Raw genomic sequence first — 21,733 nt, forward strand, 5'->3', positions numbered from 1 at the left:
ATCATCAAAATTAAACGAAATAAACATTTGAAATATATGAGTTTGTATGTAATGTATGAATATAATATACAAGTTTCACTTTTTAAATGGAATTACTGAAATCAATCTACTTTTTCATGATATTCTAATTTTATGACCAGCACCTGTATATGTTAAACCTTCCTACTGAAAGTGAGTGCCACTTTTTCACCATGACTTCATTGTATTGTCTCTTTATTCAATTTACTTTGTCCTCTAAATATGCTGTGCAGAAAAGAATAAAAAAGGGGATGGGATTGTCTCTGATATAATCTTTCAGTAATGCAAAGATAAAATATTTTCTTAGCCATCTTGTTCTTATCTATATTGTTTCAAAAAATATTTTTCCCCCAACCTTTAAAATACAATGAATTATACATGCCAGTTTAAATAAATTTAAATATAAAGACAACACATGAATAATTTCCATTTATTGTTACTGTAATTTGTGTGAACTGGTCCTTAAAATGTCCTAGGATACAAGATGCTGTATTCAAGAAGTTCATGAATAAAGCTGTACAATAAAGGTTAAATAAAGTTATCAAATTTTTTATTTTTTAAATAAACCCATGTTGTTTAAAACACAATCATGAATTTTTTTATATATGTGGTCATTTACTTGGATGTGAAGCTTTTTAAATTAAGTTAATTTGAAAAAAGGTTAATCATGGAGAAGGGAAGCCATGTCTCACACATCATTTTAGTCATTATATTTACTGTTTTATGCAAAAGAGCCCATGAAAGGCTGAAATGGAACAATCTCTGCGATAAAAAGCAAATACTGGTGTTTCATTTTCATAAATAAACCAAGCTTTAACTGTAAATGGTTTTAAAACCCCAGACTGTTTTGGACAAACACAACATTTTTATAATTTATCTGCATAATCCTTTCTGTAAAATTAAACAACAAAAATATTATTTCAAATTAATAAAAATAAAAATGCCATAGATGTTAAAAATGTCTAAAAACAGGCTACAACAAGTTAAAATAGGAAGAAACAAATTTCCATTTGTAGGATTTTCAGCTGTACAAATATAATCCTTAATAAACTACAGTTATATTCATGGATGATTCTGTTATCGCGGATAAAAACAACTGGGACACTGGCTAAAATCTCATGTAAGTATTAAAATCTACTGCTTCTGATTCTGGCCTGATTATTATTCATAGATGGATAATCCAGCACATTCACTGCTCTGTTTATCTGAGTGAGTAAATCCAAAAGCAGCTGCATGTGGGGCAGTTGGACAGGAACAACACGGGGTCCAAACGGAGGGTTTACTCTCCCCGTTTGTGACTGACACCCCGAGGTCAGCCACTAGGGGTCGCTGTGCTTTAAAAGGAGCGCACCAACCTTTTGAGGAGAGGGAGGTCTTGGAGAGGTTGAGGAGGCGCAGGCCCTTGTTGAGGCGACAGATTTGTTGAATCAGGTTGGAGACTCCTAAAATGACAAGAACAGGAGACAAAAACAATGAGAGACTCTGGCACTTAAAAGATGACTAAGCAGAAATCAGCACAGAGGAGAGCTCATTGGGTTCTGAAAAACAGCAATGGATAAAATTGAGTTAAAAAAATGGCAGATGGCAAACTAATGTGGTAAAAAGTCATAAAGATACAGATATTATGCAGTTTTACATAATATCAACATATGATGCATACTTTTGCAAGACAAACTTGCACTCAAATAGTTATAATCGAACTTCAGGCAAAAAAAATATATAATAATTTTTAAAAATCATGAAGAAACGTTTTAGTCTCACTTTCTCCCACATACACAGATGGATCTGACAAAGCCAGACGAGGACCATATGCCAAACCAAATTATGCAACTCAACATCTTGTAAGACAGACTGAAGCCATAAAGATAATATTAAAAGAACTGTCTGCTTTAAAAACATATATATATATATATATATATATATATATATATATATATATATATATATATATGTATATAACAATATGTTCATTTTTCTGGTTCCTTCAAGTCCCTGTATTTGTAGTTTTAGTAGTCTGCAAAATAGCTAGAAGTCCTGCAATTTATGTTCTGTCTCTGCCCAAACAAACAAAACGTCTGTGCTAATGAGGCAAGAGTTTGTGCCGCCATCTTGGTGGGTGCTACATGACATCTTTAGATACAGCCAGTATGGCAGCAGACCACAAATATCTGGGAAAAAGAAACTTAAACTTTGCCAAGGAGCCCATTGTTTTGCCATTAATTGTTATAATTACTGGAATCTGCATTTCAAAGCACACAGTATTACATTTCATAGGTTCATAGATAAAAGCCCAGTTATCCATGTCTACATATTGATGTGTGTGATATATAAGGTCTAAATATTTTCATAATTAAAAAAAAAACAACATGATACGAGTTAATGTTATTAGTTTAACTGCAATTGATTACAGACACTGGTTGCAGAGCTCTGGTTAGACCAAGCAGACATATAAAGTACTTAAAGTGTACGCGTCTGGCTGGAATTATGAAAACATGGTAAGATAAAACATGAATTATTAAAACATTTAGTTCCTTAGGAACAAAAGGAACAAAGGAACAAGGGACAAAAGGCACATCAAAAAAGCTCTCCAAACACGTGGATATCCTAACTGGGCTTTTGTCAAGTCAGCGAGGAAATCTAAAAAACACGTAATTGAACAAAATAAAGAGAAAAACAAACGGAAAAACACTGTCATCCCTTATGTTACTGGAGTATCTGAGAAACTCAGAAGGATTTTCTCCAAACACAACATCCCGGTGCATTTCAAACTCAAAAGGACTCTCAGACAGAGGCAGGCTCATCCTAAAAGACAAAACACCCAAACACAAACTGAGCGGTGTGGTGTCTGAAGTTTGGTGCAGCGAGGAATGTTTAAACATCTATATTGGAGAAACTAAACAGCTTCTCCACAGATGCAGGACTCAACACAGGAGAGCAGCTCTTCAGGTCAGGACTTGGCTGTGGACCTACACCTCAGGCATGAGGGACACTGTTTTGAGGAGCAAAATGTTCTGATTTTGGACCGAGAAGACAGACCGTTTCAGAGGAGGGTGAAGGAAGCCATTTATGTCAAATGAGAGAAACCAACTTTAAACAAAGGGTGAGGTCTCAGATTTCAGTTTTCTAATGCCAACAATGGAGCTTTGAGCCTGATACCCAGTTATTTTCCCTCTCATCAACACCTTCATTCATGTGACCAAAGTAGCCCATTTTTGAGTCAGGCAAGCGACCCTAACTAGCCTCTATTGTGAGGAGAGTGAGGGCAATGTGAATGTGAATCTAGCTTACAGAACATATAAAGCCTGAACTCCACACTCTCTGCTTTTTGAAATAATAAACTTCTCGGATGAGAAGTGAAACGTCTTCAGCTACTGAATAGAAGTTTAGCTTTTTTTTTTTTTTTTTTACCCTTTTTTGGATTCCTGGATGACTGAGAGTCTACACCAGCAATAGCCTGCTGAGTCATCGTTTTGCATCGAGTTTAGGGGAAAGCTCATTACATACACATGCCCTGTTTTCACAATATGCATGATATACTGTATGTTTATTTGAGTGAAAGTATACTCTTTCTGTGCGTTTTTGGACTGACGAAAATGGTGGCTACAAATCTCATCGAGATGCCATTCCAGTGTGCTCCTGTTTTAGTGATGTGTACAGTCATCCCCTTTTTTCCCAATGCAAATGGTTTTCAGATCTCCCAAAAGCAGTTTCCTCTGCACAAAAATTGCCCACTCAGCACATGAGCCTCAATGCACGTCTCTCTACCCATTGCGTTGTTTTGTCATTGCAACAGGTTCAGGGTGTTGCTGCTATACAAAGACTGTGTCTTGTGTCTTGGTGTGTTTGTGTTTTTCCTGCTTAGGCTTGCCACAAATATCAGCAAAACAGTCCCTGAGCAAAAAGATGAAGGACTCCATCACCACTGAAGTGTAAAAGGAGATTATTGAAAAGCATTAGACTTGTGTCAGAATCAATGACCTCATTAAGATATTCAGCCGGTCACCTTGGACACCGTGCCCCATTCTGAAGAAAAGGGACATGGTGAATAGGAGTGGCTGGAGTTAGCAGACGTCGACCACAAGTCATTGAACAGGTGGGAAAGCTGCTTTTGGTCTGGATTAAGAAGAAACAGCTAGCTGGCGATGGGGGTTAAGGCACTGCACAAGCTGACAGGAACATCACACGAAGGAGCAGTAGCAACAGGTGTTGGAGGAGGTTTCATAAAGGGAGGTGGAGGTACTCACTTTGAGTGCAATCAAAGAGGTGTGCACAGTGTGGGAGAAAGTGCACAACATCTGAGCACAACATCAGCCAAATAAAGCTGATGGCTCATGCAACATAAACCTGTACAATGACAATGTTACGGATAATTTTTGTCACATTTTGTAGCGGCACAACCAACTGACTTTAGATAATTTGGTCACTTTTATAGATATTGTGCCAAAATTTGGTGTGGTAGTAGGTGAGAGTCACATTCCAAGTCTTTTATTTCTCAATGCAAGATGATTTTGGTCTAAAACCCTCGCACGAAAGGCAGCGGATTTCATTAATATTTCACCTTGAAAAGCCTTTACCAATGTTATTTGGAAGAAATAATGCCTCTTTTGAGTTAAAAATGGACCATTGTACATGTGAGTGTTGTACATGTTATTTTTATCTTAATTTTCTTTATTTTCCAATAGAAAAAAATTGTTCCGCTTACAATTTTTCAAGGTGCAACTTCTCATTCGGAAAGATTATTTTCAGTTTTAGAAACTTGAATGTACGAACACGTTTAAGGGTGCTGTTATTTCGTGGCTGTAATTAAAATAAAAAGTCTGCGCGCTGTCAATATAGATAAACACACATCCACACACCAGGGGGTGATTAGTGCGAGTGCAAAGAATCTAATGAGGGAAGCAGAAGTGACAAGTGCCAGACAGGAGGGCAGAAATTAGCTAATGAGGGATGCTGGCGTGCGTGCAAAGCCTGACCCTGGCTTTCAGAAACAAAGCTTTAACCCCTCTATCTGCTTCAGTTTCCCTTTGTCAAAAAAGGAGGAGAACAGTTTTTTATCTAGGCTGTTTCTGTGCACAGACAGAGGTGTAAAACTTGATTAAAAAATTCTTTTTTTTCCCCAAAGATCCTTTATAGTCATATAACAAGTCTGATGAAAGAAAAGGAGAGGAAAAAAAATAAAAGAATGGGAATGAAAGTGCAGCAAGGACAAAGATTGATTCTGAACTCTTTGAAAGCAAACAAAAGATGCACTCAAGTAACAGCAGAGGAACAATCTGAGATGTCCGGACAGAGAAGGCAGTGGGAGGCAGAGAGAGTTCACAGAGTCTGTACCTTGGTTGTCTAGTGTGTTATGAGCCAGATTGAGAGAGTGAATCACAGAGGCTGGGTTCTCTGATAGAGCCGACGCCATCTTCTGTGGGAAATCCCTGGAGAGAACATGAGAAGGAGAAATTGGATTTGCTGCAAAACTGTATTTTCTATACTGGGATCACAAACCTGAATGGATCTGTCAAGAATGTTGTCCTGATTTCACCATATTTCACTCACAGGTTTAAACATTTGAAAACTAAAACCATTGCTTTCATTTAGAATAGATTCACAATCTATTGGTGAGTATTGGTGCAGTGAAAAGTTATGTACACAACAGCTCGATTTGAAAAGGTGGAAAAACAGTGAGCAGATAATAAATGTTTGTTGTTCTCATGTATATAGAAAAAAATAAAGCTTTTAATTTTTGATGCTGCATTTCATGATTTAAACAGTTTTGCTCAGTACGTTTCCTACCAAGCATTTCCTGAATTGTGTTGTTTTCCACTTGAGAAGAATTATTGCTCAACCTATTTCAAGTTTCAATCACTTCAGTAAACACAAACAGCGCACAGTACTGCTCTTGTGAACCCATTTCCAGCCAAAGTGAGAATTTCTGTGGAAAAAACCCCCAAAAAAAACACCCTGACTCAAACTGCAAACAAGACAAAGCTGGCTGCTGAATACAGCAGCTTAAGAATCGCAGAGCTAAAAAAAGAGAGGGAGAATATTGGACCTACATTTGTCTGCTGGCCAAAGACTCAACTCTGAATGAATACTAATGCTCGTCCATGTCTGCTGGATGCCAACGTTTTTGTACGGACCGTCCATCCACAAGTGCCATAACAAATCAATTATACAATAACTGCTTAAAGGAATCCCTCCAGGCATGTCTGAATATATAAACCCTCTACTTTGAACAGTAGTTTGTGTGTGATATAGTTTTTTGTTCCCCTTTTAAAGGTTTTATCATGAAAATATATACAGATGTGGTAAATACATTGGCATGTTTTTAAAAAATGTTTTTTGTTGTCAATCAGTCTTCCTGACTGTAGATCATTATGATTTATGTAGCACACCGAGCAAAGAAAAGTGACAATCAAAACCACACATGAGCAAACTATGGTCTGAGGGCCAAAAATGACCTTTAGACACTCTCCATCAGGCTCCTTTAAGCAATTGTGTTCAGATCTTCTGAAGTGGTGTTCTATGGAAGGTTATGAGCAATTAACATTATCTTTTTTTGTAGATAGCTCTTTGAACAACCTGTGTTTTAGAAATATTGATTAGGTCTGACTGAACTGATGAGCTAACGGCCATCCTGAATGGGGACAGAACCCAGTTGGATTTCTGCAATCTGAAAACAACTCAAGTCTCAAAGATTTTACAGAGGCTTATGAGAATGCTATTTTATGAATGCTAACATTGATTTAAATTTTATATTACATGGATGTTCTGACAGAAATATGACATTCTTGCCAGTGCTGCAGCTAGCTGCTGCTACTGCTGTCCGGTCTTACGGATAACCACACAACTCTAAATAAACCATAGAATGTCAAGCTGACGGCAATTTAAAGGTTTTTAAAACAGCATTTACATGAATTGCAATGAACATTTTAAGAGTGTAATTGTTTTAAGATGGAGGCAATCCACTTTGCTCTTGGCCCCTCACAGATGTTAGCCCGCCAATCTGCACTCCATTTCTCTAAACTTAGGTCATTCAAAAAGCTAACTAGAACAGGTAAATCATTAATTGTTCAGAACCTCTCTTCACAAGAACTGAACTGAACTGTTGCTTTAATTTCCTCAAATAGAAGTAACAGAACAACTATATCTAAGGTTTTGGTATCAAACAGCTATAATGTACTAACATTTATGTACATTTATTTGTTTAAAAATCACAGAATTTAAACTTAGCATCTTGTGTCCTGCTAGTGGTCTAGTGGTCACAAACAAAGAAAGAGACTTTGGTCATTTGCTGAACAAAGTTAGAATTCAAAGAATCTGTTCCACAGTTTGTTTGTTTGATTTTTAATTAATCATTTTTCTGAAGCAGAAACAAAGCTGTACATTCAAGTAGGATGGTGTCGCATTGCTAGATTTCTGGTTTGCTTGGTAGTACACATATTACGCAACACATGCACTTGACATGAAAAATATAGGCATGTCTTCATAAAACATTGAGCATTTAGCAATCTTATTTAAAAGCCTGTATGTACACTTTTATTTTGGAGGCGAGGTGTGTGTTTAGTGCACTGCAACTGCAGAGCCTCTGACAAAAAAGACCTTTGCTATTAGAAGTGCCTCACTACCAGGAAAATATAAAAACTTCACCATCACGAGGCAGTAAATCATCTCTCCCTGAGGCAGCAAATTCATCTCAATTAAAGCTAATGGGAAATGCTCTGCTAAATGTTAATCAGCCATTCATTCAAGGTGAAAAGACTTGCCAGGTCTAATCCAGAATTTTCCTAATGTGTCAGTGGATAAACTCTGACTCTGCCATCGACAGACATGAGAGAAGCTTTATTGGAGTTTTATTGGATGAAAGAGTGGGGGCTTAGGGGAGGTGAGAGATGAAGGAAGAGGGAAAAAAGCGAATTGGAAAGGTCAAGACAGCCAAGGAAGGGAAGAGAGCTGGAGGGGCGGAGGAGGGGAGATTGAGACATGAGGTGAGCTAAGGTGAAAAGGTGAGACAAGAGTGGAAGTGATGAGACACTAAAAGAGAAAAAAAGACAAAGAGGAGAGAAAAGACTTGAGTAAAAAGGACAAAGAGGAGAGGTGAGGTGAGCGTTTCAGAGAGGAAGGTGTGAGAAGAGGAAATTAAATTTTAAGAAAGTGGGGGAGCCTACGGTTTCAGTGCTGCGTTCTCCAGAGTGAGCTCCTCCAGACTGTTGGACTTGCTGATTGTGTGCAGAACCTGGTCCACCACCTCCGACCCCTGATGGGAAACACAACATGTACACCTGTGACCGCAAGTTTCAAGGGAAGATAAACTGAAAATAAAAAGGCAAGGCTGCAGTTCTTTTAATTAGCAATTCATCTCCAATCTGTATTCTCAGTTAAACCATTATTCGATTTGTCTAATAAGATTGAAAAAGGAAAAGAGGTAACAAAAAATCCCAGTGTCCTCTGTAAATTGGTTTTAGTCTACAGAAGCTCAAAGTTAATAGAGTTACTTATTATTGCTTTTACAAACATTAACAGTAGCAAATCCTCAAACAAGCTGAGGCCAAGTATCTGTTTATTTTGAGTTACTTGAGAGATTAATTAGCAATAAAACAGTTATTTGTCCTGTGACTGTAATAATAACTGGATTATTCATTATACAAGTATGAGTGCTGTTTATTGCCTGCCACTACAAAAGGCAGGCGAATATTAAATTGCCTGTGTCTGTTCATTTGTCTGTTAGCAAACACCTCATAAACCATTTGTTAGATTGTAATGAAACTCTCACAAAGTAACCATTGGTGGTACATCTGCAACTGATTCAACCTGATTCAAGATGGCGGCCAGAGCTAATCAACCTTAGCAAACGCAAAAATGGGTACAACTCAGCCGATTTTACAGATAATAAGCTACAATTCAGTGTAGTCATGGCTGAGACTCACTCCGACACAGTCTATGCACTAAAAAATTAGTTAGATCTTTGTGAAAAACACAAACACTGTTTGTCTGTTAGCATAATATCTAATGAACTCCTTAAAGGAATACTACTTTTTAATTTGTGAAAGCAATTCACAGAGTTATGCATGCTCGAAATAACTTTAAAGATAAAAATTTGAGAGGAAAAAACTAATCACAACTTGGTTTTCATCTGGTCTAAAAGATTTAAAATAAATTTGTATAAGATACATTAAAGAAAATTTAAATCAGGTGAAGTAATTTACTCAGTCTGTGGAACATGTTAAATAAATTATTTTTTGTGCTGCTTTAAATATAAATTGTTTTCTCAAATTAACATTCTAAGAAGCCTGAGGACTTTACATCCAGTTATTTATGGATCAAAACTCTCTAAACTGGTCAGAGATGAAACCAAACATTTCCTCTTCACTGCTTCGCTGCATTTTATGTCCATGTTTTACAAATTCACTAACAAAAGGAGCAACCTTGAAAGAAAATTTCTACAACAAAAGTACAATGTTGAGTTCAAGATTCTTGCCAAAATAGGAGAGTGCATTGCTTTAACTTTGATGTGTAAATTACATCTTGCATAACACGGTCAGTATCAGCATCAGGTTTGATGAGCCTGAGTTGACTAAATCTCGGTTTAGAGCTTCTTATTCTGCATAGAAAGCGTGACTGAGATGCATGATTTAGATTTTCTTTTTTTTTTAAAAAGCAAACAATTTGATTCAAAGCCTGGGGGAAGAAAACTAAAACATAAACTTATCTGATCACAAGGTTTTTAAGTGAGGAAGATATCACAAAAGACAGAGGAAGTTTCAAAAAGGTATTACTATGCGCATGTCCTTGCAGTACAGCTTGGTGAACCAGGTGTTGTATGCAATGGCTGCCACAATCACTGCCAAGTCCCTGCAAAAAGCATACACACAAACACATTGTATATATCAAATATAAACTTCAGGTCCTTAAATTAGCAAACACCATCTGCTCAGAAACATTTCGTGTCATAGATCTATAAATTCACATCATCTTGGACCAGACTTTTACTTTGCTCTCTGTTTTGGTAAAAAGCAGTTTATCATTTTGTAATGGGGAGAACACCACAGGCAGGGCTGCCTTCCAAAAGATGACTGATGCTGCAGCTCTAGTGAGGAGGAGGACAGGAGAAAAAAAAAAGAAAGAAAGATGTGGGAGATCGATGGCTGGGTCAGTGGATTATTCAATAAAGCCACACTGTGATTCCAGCTCCAGACCTCATACCCTGCTCCATCCAGTGCTGTGGACACAGACGGAGCCCACAGATTAGTCTGTTTGGGAGGGAGGAAGAAGGAAGAGTTGCAGAATCCTCTGAGGTCCAACTAAAGCCACACTGCTTCTAAAACTGCTATACATCATCTGGCAAACAAGCAACAATATGGAGAGATGGGAGACTGATAGAAGGAAACCCAAAGACAGGAAGGAAGAACAAAGGAAGGAAAGAACAGAAGGAGAAAGAGAGTAAATCTTGCCAGCGAGGGTCCTGTTGCCAAAAACTGCAGGATTCAGGACATTACAGCTGATCTCTGTGGAGTAAAAATGACTACAGGCTGTGTTTCTCTTTCATTCTTATAACCAGCCGTCAGACCAGTCCATTGTGACTAACGCAGCTGAGCCTGCGTGTGAACAGATGATGCACATGTCGGGATTCATCAACAGTGACAGGAGAACATGTAACTGACCTCTCTGCTATCCTACTGAGTCACAGAGTGTGATACTGTGCGTGTCAGCGTGTACAGTACAGTCTGACAAAACAGCAATTACATAAAATGAAGATGAAAACGTTGGCTTCTGCAATAGAATAATTATCCTTAATACACCTCAAAAAACCACTACACTACCTCAAAAGGTGCAAGCTAAAGGTTCTGCGATGACCCTCATACATAAGCTGAGTCTCAGAAGTGGACTGTATGCCAGACAGCCCATAAACCCATTGAACTAGAAGCTTTCTGCAGGAAATAATGTGCAAAAATTCTCCCTAAAAAGCAGTGAATATGCTTTGCTGGTTGGTGCTGCATGCGGTGATCCCAAAGGGTGTTTGTTTCCAAAACTCTAATACTGTAGCTTTTCACTGCACCAGACATTTTGACTGAGGTGCTAAAATGTGCATGCCAGCGTGTATAACAAACGAGCACAAAATTCTTTATGTGTTGTTTCACATTTAACTGCATGGATGTTTATGTGGTTAAACAGTTGCCATCTTACGCAATTTAAAGCAGTGGTTTATAATTTTTGTGGCATAAAATTAAACATTTTGCTGCAGAGTATTGTGTTAGCATCTTTAATACAAAGCTTCAATCAAAATTAACTTTTTAACTTTGCAAGAGTCTAAAAACTAAAGAAATGGACATCTGGTTCTACTGAAAACTGTAAAGTTCTGCCAACTTACAGTTTTACATTAGGTCCCTGAAAGCTCCATTTTTGATCAGTAACAAAACACAAGTTTACAAAAATAAGGTCTAAGTGTTACGGTATTTGTTTACACAACAAAAAGTGGTTAAAACATAAACAGGATGAAATAAATAATTAAAAATAAAATAAAATTGTTGTCTCTTAATCATTTAAGACTGGGAGAAGCAATTTAGGAGCATTAAAGGTGCTTAGTTCTCTTTAACCGGGGTCATGCCAGCCTAAGGACTTCATCATACTCCATAGGAAGTCAAGAAGTCAGTTTCCAGTCGCACGGTTGCGAGACGTTCGTTTCGCACACACCTTTCATAGTCCATGAGACACACAACTCAGACATGTGCATCACCTGAGAAGCTCCTCCATTCCTCCTCCCATGGCGCTAAAACAGGTTTGTTCCCACCTGCTTCTCAGCTCTCCTGTTTTTATACAAAATTCTGCTTCCCTTACCGCAATCATACATTTTTATTAAACAGACTGCAACAGTACATGCCGTCTGGCAATTGCAAATTTGACCGCCACCATTTCCGACAGACAGTGCACAATAATGAGTGAACAAAGGGAAGGAATCCCTACGCTGCCCAGCTGAGGGGTACTTCCTCCTGGTCACTACGGCCACGAAGAGCTGCCTGTGTCTCAGAACGTTTTGCTCTGTGCTCAATAAGTGATATCTCCTACCACAAGTTCTTCATCAACTGACTGTCTTTTTTAAGTTTGTAGGTTTATAAGTTTTGTAGGAACAGTTGTAAAGACGGCTGTATTTTCCAACAGCTTCCAGCTGCTTCTCAGCAGAGCAGTAGAAGCAAAATGACTCCAATAAAGCTCACTGGCTTTTCCACATAACAACTTCTGACCAATCACTCAAACTTGGTGCAAACCTCTGTAAGGAAAAGTTCGGCCAAGGCCTTGTTTCATGAAGGGGCGGACGAAGCTGCTACGAGACCAAAATGACACAATTTTCATCAGACGACCACATGAATGACAGCCAACTTTGTGACTCCTCATGGAGCATGACAACAGCTTCTATTGTCTGTATGCCAAGCTAGAATAAACAAAGGCTACTTGTAGTGTCATATGGCCAAAGATGGGCATATGAATTTTAATACCTTATCAACTTTTGGAATCTACCCCATTCAAGATGGCTGCCATTGAAAATCGACACAAGCCAACACAAAAATGCCAACACGCTTTTACAGATATTGAGCTATAATGTGCTGTGGTAGTAGCCGAGATTCAATCACAGCCCATTCTTGGAGGATTTCACATGAGATTGTGCATAGCATCATTTACAAGGTTTGACTTAAACAGTTATACAGTAACTTAGACCTTTCTCCTCAACATAAGATGATCCTAATTTAAAACTCCGTCACAAAAGGCAGCGGGCGAAAGGTTTTCTTTTTTGAAGACTACTAGACCTAATATTTAGACGAAAATGAGAGTGATGTCCTTTTTCCAACTAATCCTTGAAGCTCAAATTGCACTGTTTGCACCCATTTCAAAAAGGGGAACTTTCAAGATAATAAAGATTTTTCCCACCTGCGTACTTTTTTGTTATGTTGACATTTAAAACACACACGAGTTAATTAATTACAAGAAGAGCATGTGCTGTTCACACCTGGGTTCGCAGTAGCCTTGAACTCTCTAGCCATCAATAATAGTTATATCTTACTATATTATGATCTGTTCTGAGAGAATTTTGGAGAAAAGATACTGAGACTTATTGAAATTAAGGATTTTTAGAATATTTTAGATTATTAATTACAGCAGCGTGAATGTTACAGCACTTTTTTTCCCCCCAGATAAATCTTTTTCTGTCTTCAGACAAAAAAGTCAGCTGGTGTCACAATAGCAAGCTAGCAAGCTTGTCTGAATCCATACAGATGCTCTTTAATATTGCAGTAAATTAATGCAACAGCCTCAACATAAAACCTAACACAGATCCTGCAGCGGTGACAGAACAGGCAGATGGTTGCACAGCGTTGGGCTGTTAAAGCCCCGTTTCAGAATCAGAACAAGTAGACAATTACAGCGGGGAAACAGTTGGATCCTGCATTTATAACATCTTTATTAGTTTGTGTGTATGTATACCGTACATACAGAACTGAGTTAGTACATTTTTTTTGGCTTATCAGTCAATGCTCTGAGGCTTAACGGTGAGACGATTTCACACAAACACAGAACTTCAAAGAAATGTAAATGCAAAAGAATTTTTCTACTTGGCAACACAATGTGAACCTCCAGTCGTCAGGCAGAACTAACAGTGATGGCCAGAGTCTGCAAATGACTGTGCCGAGGAAAAATAAAAAAGGCATCAGAAAGAGGCGTCCACTTTCAGGCAACAGAAACAACCATGGCTGGACGGCTGTAGTCAGCAGAAAAAGATGGTAGATGAGTTTAATCAGGAGAGGATGGAGGAGAGGGAAATGTCAAAGAGCAGGACAGGGGGGAGACTAATGCAGCACAAACAGCTTCTGGCACATTGTAAGGTGCTTGAATTCAGAAAGACGGCCGTGCACTCTCACAACTTCCATTGTGCAACGGCACAAAAGTAAGCACAGAACACGAGCTGCTGTCAGAGCTACAACTCACTCTGAACACAATTAAAACATCCCAGAATACCCACGGTGCTCCCTCGCTAACCTCTCCCTTTTTGCACCATCCCTGACTCCCACTCCCACACCTAAACGTCACACACACACACCCTGGAATCTAGAAAATTAAGGGCACAGATTTTAGAACACAATCACAAAAAGATGGGTTTCACTTTTGCTTTCTTGGGACGCACCACTTTGATTTCTTGCATTTTGTTTTGGGATTTTATGTTTGGCTAACAATACTGGGTGTCACCCGTCACACTGTGTGAACTCGAGGTTCTGGAATCTTCATAGCAGCCTATGTCACACTGCAAGATGCAAGATTTATTAGATGCTGGACTGTACGACTTTTTGCATCAAGAGAACGGAGTTTGTCACAAAGTTCTGAGAGAGATTTCAGCCCAACAATAAAAGGAAATTAACCATTAATGTTGATGCTATAATTATTATATTCAGACTCTAAGAAAAGAGGGAGAGGGATGAGGAAAAAGAGAGCTGTGGATGAGCTCTTGAATGGGAAAAAAAAAAAACATGAGTCACAGAAGCAGCTACACTGCTCGAAAATTTCTGACACTGCTTGATATTTGTCACAGTCTGCTTTTGGCAGAGTGCTGAATTGGCCATCTTGAAGCCTGTCGCACTGAAAGACTACAGACAAATGAAAGCTTACGACCAAAAATTTCCTTTCACAATAAAAAAATTTTCTTTATGATGGCTGAAAATCGCACATTGTGAAACCTGGCTTTAGTCTAAACAAGGAGATGACATTCGACTGGTTATATTTGGGCTAATAATAATATGTTAAAGCAAGATTTTAAAAACAGGTAGAGGGGGCGAACAACATTTCTTTCACAGAACAGATTCAAGATGAGCCAGATGAATTTGTGTTTCACAATGGAGTCATGAATAAAGGGAGGAAGAAGGTAAAAAGTGGCTCAAAGTGGCACTGTTGCTGATACACACTGAACTGACAAAGAAGTTGAAAAAGAGTGGGAACGATGTGTATCTGCGAAGCTGTCACTGATCCCATGATCAGTTAGGATCACTTAGGCACACACAATTACCAAAAAGGCAAAGCGTCAACTGAATGTTCATATCGCCTTTGCACCAATAAGACACAATCAGTGTGTGAAAGTGTATGGGGGGAAAAAATAAAATCTAACCAACGGTCTGAGCTCTCAATCTCAAAGGCATTAATATATTCATGACTCACTGCTGAACCATGTTTTTATGACCATATTTATCATTTCTCAGCACAGCAAGGCTTTGCTCCCATGATGAGACATGAAATTTTTAGTGAGAATTTTTCCTCTCCGCTCGTTGTTTCCACACATGAACAAAAAAAACCAATTACATAAGCTGCTTTGAATGCTCCATATGCATGTCAGTTGTCAAATTGCTCCAAGATCTGCAAGACTCCAACCACATATCCATTCTTCATGAATATATGAGTAAAGAAATAAAGGCTTACAAAGCTTGGAAGTTAGGCGGCACATACACATTACAGCTGTTTGAGCTCTTGATAATGCCTTTGACAAGTCTATCATTTCCCTTCTGGATTCTGAGATTACCAAAGTTCTGCGAAGAAAGCGCAAAAACAGAAAGCGAGACAAAGACTGAAGGGAAGACTTATGCTCAGTGTTTTGCTCGGAGAGGAACTTGTTAGACCAAAAATACACTCTGTCACAAAACGTGACAGTCAGTGTGATGAACTGCACCATCTGGGAAGCGTTGTTGCACAGCATCATGATGCACGCCGGAAAGAAAACAAAAGTCTATACTGAAACAACAGTACAGTCAGAAAGGATTAGGACAAATAAGCTTTTTATTATTATTATGAGTCTGTGCCCAAGTGTAATAAAAAACATATAAAACAATAAATGGAAACTTTAGTGCTGAATATCAGCTTAGCTTACAAAACCTTGTTTTCTACAATTCTGCATCAATTTACAGCCTCCAAAAAGTCAGTTGTGGCATTTTTATCGCCTGCTTGCATAAAAAGGCAAGCAATCCCAAGCTATTGCCTATGTGCGATTGTCTGTCTGTTAGCAAAATATCTCCTAAACCGACAGACAGATTTTAATAAAAATGTCAGGACGTAATCATTGGATGTACAGCTGCAACTGATCATCTTTAGGAGTCAACCTGAATCAAGATGGCTGCCACAGCCAACAAAATAGGCTATAACTCAGTTGGTTTTACAAATATTAAGCAAAAATTTGGTGTGATATTAACTGAGACTCCTTTCCAACTACTGCTTCAAGTACTAGTGGATAGCAAATAAATAAATAAATAAATAAAACTTTGGCATTAACTGTTTCAATCAGTCTTGTCTGTCTGTTAACAAAATATTTCAAGAACCATTGAACAGATTTTACTGAAACTTTCAAAAATTAATTAATCAATGGACATCTACAGCTAAATGCATTTCAGTGTCAACCTCATTCAAGATGGTCCCTACAGCTAATAAAACTTAGCAAATGCAAAACCTAACTATTATTTAGACAATTTAACAAATATTGATCTGAAACTTGGTGTGGTAGTAGCTGAGAGTCATCCCCAACATTGAGCACTAATAGATCAAGTAAGATCTTTGTTTAAAAGTGTAGCATGCAAGGCAGAGGGTGATATGCATTCCTTCAAGAAATGCTAGTTTCATAACAATGCTATGTTTTGACTCAATATGCCACAAATGCAAGACTGTATGGGCTTTTACATCCTACATTGTGTCTGCAAATCTTTCTTTAGAGACTAAAGGAGGCAGTGTGTGTGACTTTTGCACAAAGAGCCATTCTGCATGCTGTCACCCTGAGACCAGTCGAGAACTGCAGCAATAAACTCCGGCAGTAGGAAGTTTACAAGCTTATAAACTGACCAAACGCTGAAGTATATCATTTGTTTAATTGAATCCAATTTCTAATGCTCATGCAGCATGGGGGTAAAGAAGGGTTTCCTTGGTTCTGGCATTAGCTGAGAGGGTTGTGCCACTGCTTGGAACATTACATTAATAATGCATTGGAGAGCACTTATTCCAGTGCGTATAGAAGTTTGGCTTTAGCTCAGGATGTTGACCTTTAAACTGAAAAGGTTCGGGTTAAAATAGCCACTCATACAAACATCAGCATGCACTTTCATCAGATATGACTCCATGGGATCAGTCTAGTTGAAAAGTCTGTTAAAGTGAGACTAAAGCAGGCAAACAAATGTGTGTTCTGTGTGTGTAACAACAGGAAAATATATTCACCTGTCAAGCCAGATAAAAAAAATGAATAAAACAACTGACAGGTCTATAAAATTCGGATTCAAAACTAGATGGGAGTTTTGTGCTCAGAAGTACTGGGTGAATGTCCACTGATGAACAAATCTCTCAACCTAAATATTTCAGTCACATTTTAGCTGTTTTCTGTGACCAGCAATGTTAAATTGGGCAAAACATACATTTATCAAAAGTTCAGATTTTCAGGTTCAGAATATGACTTAAACAAGTTACAGCATTAATAAAACTTCTAGTATTCAAGCACTTTAAACATTTTGGAGGAGTATGAAGGATGTAGAAGACGGCATTTGTGAAAAAAACTATTTTCAAATCTCTAAACATCGTGACCTTGAAAATCAATCTTTTTGAGCTTGTCAGCTGAATATCTTGACTGACAAAGTCACGTAGATGAGCGTGAGTGTGGAGAGAAAACAAAATGAGAAATCCTGTAGGTTGACGCAGGACAGATCTGGCAGAGAGCTACAAAATGACTGACGAGCGCAGACTTCGGCCAGATATCGACTGCAGCAGAATTGACAAATAGTAAATGTATGTTTGTGTTGTTTTCTCTCATTACTAAATGCCCTCCTCAGTGGAGACGTAAACACCCACAGATAAATCACCCCTTTAGCCTCATTTTCACTGCCACATGTCAAAGCCAGAACCAGAGCCAAGACGGTCTGCACCGTATACTACTGCTGTCGAAGTTTGGCACAAGTTAATTATGTTTTTCCAGTCAGTAAAGGCTTGCACACTAATGAGCATGCCAGTGAACTATGTCACCTGCTGTCAAGATGGCTGAAATCCAGTAGGTTGAACTCCCGGTTGTCCTGAGAGTGGTAGATTGTGTCAACATCCTAAAAAAAAATTAAAAAGAAAGAAAAGCTATAAACAGAATTGTTTAAAACTAATATTTTGTACCTATTTCGATGCAAAACCACAACAAATTAGTGGTTTCATACAGCCATTAAAGTCGTCTCACCCACTGCACTTCTTCTTTGCAGCCAATTCCATTGTAGTCACAAAGCGCTGCGTACGTCTCAGAAAAACCACCTGAAATGATGGAGGACACACATATTATTAAATATAAATAAAAGTGGCAAAGGTGAAACCCAAAACGAAAGGTAGAAGTTGGGCCAAAGTGAAGAGGAGAAATGGTGAAAGTCAAAGATGAAACAGAGCATCAGACAAAAAAAAAAAGAAAACTGAGGTGAGATGAAAGTGCAGAACGCCATCAAAGAGTTCTTCCTCTAGATTAGGAGGATTACCAGCAGGAAGTGAGTAAAGTAACTTTATTCATCTGACCCACTTAAAGACAAGTCCCAGAAATCATTTGTGGTGGTGTGAGTCAGTGTTGGAGGAGGGGGTCGAACACTTAAAGGCAGTATCTCACTGGGTTGCAGCTGTTGGAGACTAGCTGGTGACTCAAGCTTGACTCAACCTTGCGTGAAAGGGGGTTGGAGATGAAAATCGAGATGAGTTTGGGACACAAGCGATAAGCCAATTTTGAGAGAAAATTTGTCTCACACATTTCTTGAACAAGTTCAAATTCCAAGCGACAGAACTGCAAGACTCTGAGACTCAAGTGAGAAGTTTGACAAATGTTTAGAGACTTTTTGGAGATGCACTCGCAAACACTGCGTTCGTGTGCGTGTGTGTGTGTGTTTGTGTGAGAGAGAAAGATAGAGGGAGAGAGATGCAAACAAAGAGACTAACCACAGGTTTTTGGAGGCTCTAATTGTGAGTCTGAGTTCGGTGAAAACTTGTGACTTCCATCAGGCACGTCTTCCTCTGCTCGACAAATAGGAGGACTGGAAGAAAAAGAAAAGGGAGAAGTTTAAACTATTCACAAGTATACTGGCAATCATCCTTAACTCTCTGTTTGCTGTCTTACAGAGATGTGTCATCATATACCTGAAATTGTTACTTAGACACGAGGAAGTGAAGTTGTTTAAACTTCTGACTGGCACTGTTTTAATCTAATTATGTATCTAACATTTGATTAACAGTTTGCGATTTTTATTTTAGATTAGATGTTGATCTGTGACAAACTTAAAACTCAAAGGAATGCATTTCCAGCTCATGAGCATAAAGAGGAAAAAAAGAGTCACGTCTCAAAATACAATTGATTTTTGCAATAAAAGAAAATAATCTACACTGACCACACCTGAGCATACTACAGCAGTTTCAAAAACAGGCATGTTTGTGAGTTGCACTGTGTTGCATTTGAGGCTACGTCCTTGTGTTATTGCGTTTCCCACAGTGAGGGTGCCTTTAATGACAGGAGTGCTTTTTTTGGCACAACACCGGCAGACGCTGGAGGAAAGTGACTAGAATATTATAGCAACTTTTGCTTTTCCTTTCTTATTGAAATGAGTTTACAGTCTGTGACACATACGATAAAGGTAACCCAGAAGTTGAAGCCAAAGCAAAATGAGCGCCCCATGTAGGCTGGCTTCAGTATAAGTTTTAGGTTCGTAAACAAGATATCTTGTTTTTTTTTATTGTTATTGTTAAAAAAAATAGCATACATCGTGAATTATAATGTACAGACACTGGCCCTAATCAAATTCATAGCCTCAGTAACATTAACACCAGTGGCTATGGATCACTGGTAAGAAGAACAAGCTGTGTAATAACCCAAAATTATTTTTAATCACTTAAAAACTTAAGTAGTATTAGTTTTTTTTTTTTTGGTTCATATGATCCTATTAGTTACAGTCATGCACTTTACTGTGAACACTATTCCAAGTTTCTTTAATCTTTCTATTTTTTTCTCCCAATACTTGGTATATTGCATGAATAGCAACACTAAACTATGAGCCAAAAACGATCAAATGGGTTTCATAAACCAGTCGTTAAAAAATCCTAATCAGTCAGCCTGCTACAAACACCAGCTAAAAAAGCCTGTTACAGCAATCAATAATAAAAAATGTTCATATTTTTATCAGGATTTCTAAATGAGGTTCCTGATCCCATCAGCTGCCTGTGGTGTGCTGCCAGAAAAAGCAGGGAAGAGCTAAAATTGAGAAGTTTTATGTCTGCTTTCTTTTGCCTAAACTACAAACTGCTGTCTCTAAAACAACAAAAACAAAAAATGTAATCACTACAGTTTATGATGAAGCATCTAACTCGTTACCTTGGACAAAACCCACAAAACATGGTGTCCAAACCAATGCAAATCCCTGTGTGATTGATAGCAAACTTAAAAGCCTGCATTACTGAAAGTATTTTAAGAACTACGATCGTCAAAGTGTATGCATGTTCTGCACAAGCACTGGCCTTGATCACCTACAGTGAAAAGTACTGCAATTTAAAGCCCTCTGCTCTTAGCTGTAGCTTGAACAACAGAAGCAGACGAGTCTGTAAAAAGTTTTTTCCTCTCGCTCTCCAGGCCGTGTCCACAAGAACTGGCACAAAAACTATGACAGAAACTATTTACTTTCAGCAATGTGCTGCATTTGCTGCTACTATTAGTAGCACTAATAAAGCATTTTGGGGCATCAAAGACTTGAAAAAGGGCCAACAAACTTTTTCTACCTAAATGAAACACGGCTGCATGATATTTTTTAAGATCATAACACTGTCTTATTTGCATTGCAAAAGATGCTAATTTGCAGCAGGCTTGTTTTCGTTGATTATAGCCGCTCCACTCAGAGCTAAGATGCATCATAAGCGTCTGCAGAGCCGAAACTGCTTATGACATTACTTCAGTCATGAATAAAGAAGAAGTATAATGTGAAATTGGATCCCAGAGGTGCTATTTGAAGCTCTTTCTGCAGATATATAAAAAGAAAAATATACTTCAGCTTTCTTGTATTGTTTCCTCAGAAGATAATCACTGAGTCTGCAGAAATGTGTGGGAATTGGGATCATGAACGAGGCAAATATGTTGCACATTTAAAACTGTGCTGATCCAAGGGAGCTGAACAAAAAGAAGCTTGAGTTCCTCTTAGTTTAGGAGCCAAGTCACCGCCTGAGAATCCAGACATACACGTACCTGCTCAAGGTTTTTGAAAGGATTACAACATATTCCTGTTGAATTCGGTACACACCATCCATAATCCTGTTTGTCAACAAGGCACACACACAACCCCTGACCACATCTGTGACCTTAATCCTTACCTTATCACCACAATCACTGTGCACAAGGTATTTTTAAGCTACCTGCATTGTGCGCTGAGATGCTGCATAACCAATCAGTTATGTGCCTGCGCAATTACACCCACAGCCACATCACTTTCTTCTGCTTTAGCTGCCTGAGTGTTTTCTTTTAATATTCTCACTGGAAGCAATTGTCTGCCATGAACCAAGTGGAAAATGAGTCATTTAAAAGCATGGTAAAGGGTGGAGATGGCCTTGTAGCAAAGTGCAGGTCAATAACCAGAACAAAGCCAAGCTGTGGATCAGATATTTCAGCAGGACTACTTTAGCTCATACAGTACCATGTTTAGTGAAAACCAACTCCATTACTTGCATACAAAAGAAA

General features: G+C 38.3%; 1 protein-coding gene across 5 annotated transcripts in view; it reads right to left on the reverse strand.

The window, feature by feature from the left end:
• carmil3 (capping protein regulator and myosin 1 linker 3) overlaps nucleotides 1-21,733 on the reverse strand; it is a 99,454-nt gene that overhangs the window by 54,803 nt on the left and 22,918 nt on the right. For all 5 annotated transcript variants that reach the window (XM_017420910.3, XM_017420911.3, XM_037973005.1 and 2 more), the window contains exons 6-12: nucleotides 18,961-19,055; nucleotides 18,227-18,297; nucleotides 18,028-18,101; nucleotides 9,786-9,861; nucleotides 8,178-8,266; nucleotides 5,350-5,444; nucleotides 1,374-1,460 (exon numbers count right to left, since the gene is read on the reverse strand). In XM_017420910.3, the coding sequence (XP_017276399.1) occupies nucleotides 1,374-1,460; nucleotides 5,350-5,444; nucleotides 8,178-8,266; nucleotides 9,786-9,861; nucleotides 18,028-18,101; nucleotides 18,227-18,297; nucleotides 18,961-19,055 (587 nt within the window). The remainder of the gene's footprint in view (nucleotides 1-1,373; nucleotides 1,461-5,349; nucleotides 5,445-8,177; nucleotides 8,267-9,785; nucleotides 9,862-18,027; nucleotides 18,102-18,226; nucleotides 18,298-18,960; nucleotides 19,056-21,733) is intronic.

Source organism: Kryptolebias marmoratus, linkage group LG20 (assembly GCF_001649575.2).
Source record: "Kryptolebias marmoratus isolate JLee-2015 linkage group LG20, ASM164957v2, whole genome shotgun sequence".
In the NCBI taxonomy this organism is placed as follows: Eukaryota; Metazoa; Chordata; class Actinopteri; order Cyprinodontiformes; family Rivulidae; genus Kryptolebias; species Kryptolebias marmoratus.